Consider the following 5,207-nt stretch of genomic DNA (forward strand, 5'->3'; position numbering starts at 1 on the left):
TTTCTGAAAACACAGGAATAAAAACGAAGATAACATGTATTTTATATAGCTTTATATACTTAATGTAAAACTGGGTTTGAAGCTTCCTATCCTTGTATCGCTTCCTTTCTTATGAGCGCTTATTTTTGAAATAATGGTCACTCCATGAGGTAGACGACACCATAAAGCTTGAAGTCTTTAAGGACTGAATCAATTTCAACAGTTTTTCGATCATTTCTCCAGAAAGAATTGCTGCTGACAAAGCAAATCACACAAAAAAAGAAAACTCTCAATTTTAAAATAGGGGTTCATCTATATTGCTTAGAAATAATTTCAGAAAATCTGTAGTGAAAACAAATTCCAAAGATGATTGAGATGGTTATTATTCAATGAACACATCTTAAATCAAACACATGTCAGACCCCCATGGCGTTTCCTGATGGTGCCTCATTCATGTGAGAATTTAAATTAAACACATTAGAGATTTTAGCTACTTTATCATTTCAGATTACAATGTACATTATTCCATGTAGTAGCTTTGATTCTAAAATGCATGAATTTTTTTTTGTTCTAATGCATAGAGTTCTGTTGGATATGCTCTAGAATAGTTTCCTATTTAAAGTAATCCTATTGGCAAGACCTTCTAAGTAAGGAACCTTTTATAATATTAATAATTACCCTAAATTTATCTTGTTTGTTAGTAATTATTTGGCTACTGGATTTTTTTTTAAAGGGTGCATGGACAGGAGGTAGTCACATCTCAAGGCAAAAAATCCCCTAAGAAACTTACTAACTCAGCTCATATCCCAGACAGCTATCATTTTATTTTTTGTCTTAATAAGCAGGAAGGAGAAAGAACACACTCTGGAAGCTATGAAGGTTTCACTTTTGTTTTCCTTAAGAAATGAAACATCAAATGTAAAGTCTCTAGTCTGGATTACTTAAACCTACATAATCAAGAAGGAAAAATTATTGGGCTGTGGAACAAGGCTCCAAGGCTTGAAAGTCCCTAAGTAGAGGTAGTAGTTACTAAGCTGTTGCCTTAATTACAGACAATGTGGTCTGGAATACCTGACTGAGGTGGAATCCAGCTCCTCTGTTTATGAGCCCTGTATGCATGTGTAAAGCAGGAAGCACAATAATCTCATGGTTTTATATAGATGAATGAGATATTTCATAGAAAACCCTGAGCATAGTACCTGGCATATAAGTAGCATTCAAAAAACAGTGGCTGTATGGATAATACATGCCTGTAAACACAAATCTAAATCATGTCATCTTCACAGATGTTTCTTCGTTTAATGAATGATTTAAACCCCTTGGAACAAAGAAGCAATCAATGGGACTAAATAATTTAGAGTAGCTATATAATTGTTTCTATAATTAAAATTTAGACATTTTAAACAAGAATGAATAAATGCTTAGATGTCTGCGTCTGTGAGAGAGACCGAGTGTGTGTGTATGTGCATGTGTATATGCATGGTTGTTTTTTTGCTTGTTTGTTTACATGGAAACAAAGGCATCTTATCATGGTTGATGAGGATTATTATTCCTCCCAGACAATGTTGTTTCTCTGTCCTGGATAGTACACCTTGATGTTACCAACACTGGTCTAAGAGTGGCTTTTACTGGTTTCTCCCTGGTTCTATTGGGGAGGGAGAACCAAAGAAGAACAAAAACAAAAACATTTCATCTTAGTTAGACTTCATCTTACAATTTTTTTGAAAAAAAATGAGTATCTTTTTTTCAGCAAATTGTGTGTTTTTATATCCATCTCTTATGTGGCCATTCCAGTATCAGTCCCCAGAAATAACAACATGTGAGTGAATCTCACACCAATTTTGGCAACAAAAGGCATAGGTTTTCTTCCTTATTCTTTCTGTATCATTTTGATTAATAAATTCTTAAGGAGTGGCCTATTGTGCAATTTCTAAAAAAACCACCAAGCTGTTAATGAAGTAAATATCTGTTTAATTTACAAACATCAGCGGTGTAACTGATATTAGTCTGGAGAAAGACAAAGCACACTGAATTATACATGTACATCTAATTTTCTTTGTAAAAAAAAAAAGAAGTTTTCAGGAAGAAACATCTGCATCTTTACAGGGCACCCTGGGATTTTAATGAGGGAAGAGCACAGTCCACTATAAATCATTATCAATTCTACATTGTAATTTAGCAGCAAACATGTTAACATGGGAACATTAAGATAATAAAGGAGTTTTATTGTTTGGGGGAAAAAAAAAATCACAGTTCTTGACATGACAGTCTTTTTATCCCCACCCCACCCCCAGAAAAGGGCAAAAAAGGTCAAGGACATATTAATTTGCAAAAGGTCTACTTTCTAGTGTTGATTGCTACACACCATTTCTTTTCTGTGAGGACATGTTGCAGAGGGGCCACTTCTTTCTGTACAATGACCATCTCACATACAGATTTGTGTTTTCCTCCCTTGGACTTTGCATACTCTCTGCAGGTGTCCTGAATGAGGCCAGTAGGTCAGTGACATCAGTGAGCAGATGTCAAGGTCAACAAACAGACCAACACATATTTATCCCAAGATAAAACCCTATGTTAGTACTATTGCCAAAAAAAAAAAAAAAAAGTCCTGATTTTTTTAAGTTTGAAAATGTACAAAATATCAGGATAATTATAAATTAATATATATTAAAGCATCAAGGAACAGTAAAAGGATGGCCTAAAATGTTAAGTACAATGTACTTTGATACAATAAATATTTCTCATGGAAACTGAATACTGTATAGGGCCGTTTAGAACTCATAGAAACAAAAAATCATATTATTACTAATTTATTTATCAATAATCTATTGGTTCTTTATCATCTCCTTTATCATTTATATTACAAAAAATTAATACTGGAAAATGGTAAAGACTTTTGTGTGCTGCTTCTGCTGACATGCTGACATTTAAAAGGAATATAAAATTTATTTTATCGCTTTCATTTCCTCTTGTGAATGGAACCCAGATCCTCAGGACACTTTATATTTTGCACGAAATATTTCTCATCCATTTGTTCTATCTGTGAATTCTGGAGTTCCATTCTCTTGCCTTGCATCCTCATTCACATGCATGTGCTTGGTATGTCCTAGTGAACTTGGTTGATGTGAAGGAGGGTACACAGGTTTTATGCTCTGGGCAATTTCACAGCAGTGCACAGTAGCTCCTCTGCCCCTCGTGCGTGTGCTTCTGCTTGTCTTCAGCATGTTACAAAGATGGACCCGAGTTGCAATGGTTCCCATCGCTGTTCTAATGCCTCCAGGTATATCTTTCTTCATACTTCTCCAGCATAGGGGAAGCTTTAGTTCAAGCATTTCTTTTTTTTTTTTTTTTTCCAAATGCAGAAAAAAAGTCTTTATTCTCATAATAAAAATAAGTCTGTTCTGTATTTTACAATATATTTCAAATATTTCCACTATGAAGCATTAATTAGTCCAACATGGTCAAGAAGTATACAACCTTTTCCAGAGACAGAGCTGCTGGGAGCGTGTTTAGGACGCACACCTCGTACAGCCGCACTTCACCACCTTCTCAACCTCGTCCACAAAGGAGGACCCGTCAGTGCATTCGAAAGAGTATTTCCGCCGCTTGCTTCTCAGAGGTCCACAGCACTGCCCTCCTGCACACCCACCTCTGCACTCTAATCGGGACACCTTCTTGGTTGTTTGGCAAGCAGCATAGCCCTGCTGCTTTTGGTAATAATCTCTTATCCGTTCCCCTCGACAAGAGATTTCTGGAAAAGAACAAAAAGCACAAGCATTTTAAGAACAGTCACTGTAAGTCATGCAGAGTGACTGTGAATCCACAACTTAATTCAGAAGCCTTTGCTTCCCCTTTGTAACCTGCTTTACATATTATTAGCTGGTGGCATGGCCTCCTACTCTTTGAAAATACTTCTTTTGGTCTTTATTTTCAGCAAAGTGAAAACTATGTATGTAGAGTATAAATACAATGCTATTGCAGTGACAAGAAAATTGGATTCCTAAATCTTTTCTTTCATTGCAAAAAAGGAAAACAAAATACACATTTTCTGTTTTTACACTACTAACAGCTGGTTTTGTTTACCACAGGGAGCAGTTTCAGAGAGTATGCAATTTTATTTATTAGACCTGGAGTTTAGTATTATCCAATCTGTTAGTTAATACAAGTAACATTCCACTAACTTCATAAATTACCCCAGTATGAAGTACGTAGTTCAAAAAAGAGACATCTGCTAAAAGCTTCCACGGGCACGTTCTTCTTGTCTCGTCCCTCTGACACACAAAACAAAATCCGTGCCAGCTGGAGACCAGGCGAGCTCTGATCATGCAGACAAAGGAGGAGGAGGAAGGTGAACTAAGAAGTCAGCCTGTTTCCGTTCCTCTCACCCACATGATTTGCTGTGATAAATCAGTCGATTCTAAGGTCAAAGGTCATTTTGTACTAAAACTAGGGCAGAATTATGAGGACCATCTTCTGTGTACCAGAAGATGTATTAATAATATATATGGATGAGAACAGCCGGTAAAGGTAAGACAGGAGTAAAGTAAATGTGCTTCAGGAAAAAAGAAGTATTTCTTTTACAGCAAATCAACTCGTGAGAAGCATCTGAAGGCTGCGTACAATCTTGTGGTGGAGGTTTAAGGCCATTTCACATCTGGTGCCTTCATAATACTTGAAAATAAATCAATAGCAGCAACTGCAAGTAGTGCGAAGACCTGGTATTCTCTCCTATCACTCCCCTCTCTGTTGCTCCTGTTTTTTTTTTTTTTTTTTTTTCACCTTTTCTCTCTCTCTTTTCAAAGATGTGGTACCCCTCTTGCTTTGCCATGAGCGAGGTACCCGGTGGGGCTGGCTTACCTCGATCGCAGCTGTCCCCCGTGTATCCGCTGCTGCATTCACAGTAGGGCTGCCCCAGGCCTGAAAGCCTGCACTTCCCATGCTTGCACTTGATCGCCTGGCACGGGTTAAACAGATCCTCCTCTTCATCACAGAGGACGCCTCCATGGCCCTCCAAGCACTTACAGCTGTAGGAGAATGCATTGATGGGCAAGCAGGTGCCATGTACGCATCTACAGGGAGGAGGAACACAGGAGTGGGGATGCATTCAGCAGAGGAGGTAAGAATGAACGGAGGTGATGTAAGAATGGAGGATGATTGAGAAAATATGAGGGACAGAGTGCTAATGCCTAATGAACCTCCCCTCCCCGCCCTTCCCCTCTCCTCCCCTG

At 37.8% G+C, this 5,207-nt stretch overlaps 1 protein-coding gene across 2 annotated transcripts in view; it reads right to left on the reverse strand.

The window, feature by feature from the left end:
- Nucleotides 1-1,933: 1,933 nt before the first annotated feature.
- SLIT2 (slit guidance ligand 2) overlaps nt 1,934-5,207 on the reverse strand; it is a 388,117-nt gene continuing 384,843 nt past the window's right edge. For both annotated transcript variants that reach the window (XM_017866816.1, XM_017866814.1), the window contains 2 exons: nt 4,837-5,048; nt 1,934-3,730 (listed from right to left, as the gene is read on the reverse strand). In XM_017866816.1, coding sequence (XP_017722305.1) covers nt 3,489-3,730; nt 4,837-5,048 — 454 coding nt within the window. In that variant the 3' untranslated portion in view covers nt 1,934-3,488. The remainder of the gene's footprint in view (nt 3,731-4,836; nt 5,049-5,207) is intronic.

Source organism: Rhinopithecus bieti, unplaced genomic scaffold, assembly GCF_001698545.2.
Source record: "Rhinopithecus bieti isolate Rb0 unplaced genomic scaffold, ASM169854v2 scaffold_1599, whole genome shotgun sequence".
NCBI classification, from domain to species: Eukaryota; Metazoa; Chordata; class Mammalia; order Primates; family Cercopithecidae; genus Rhinopithecus; species Rhinopithecus bieti.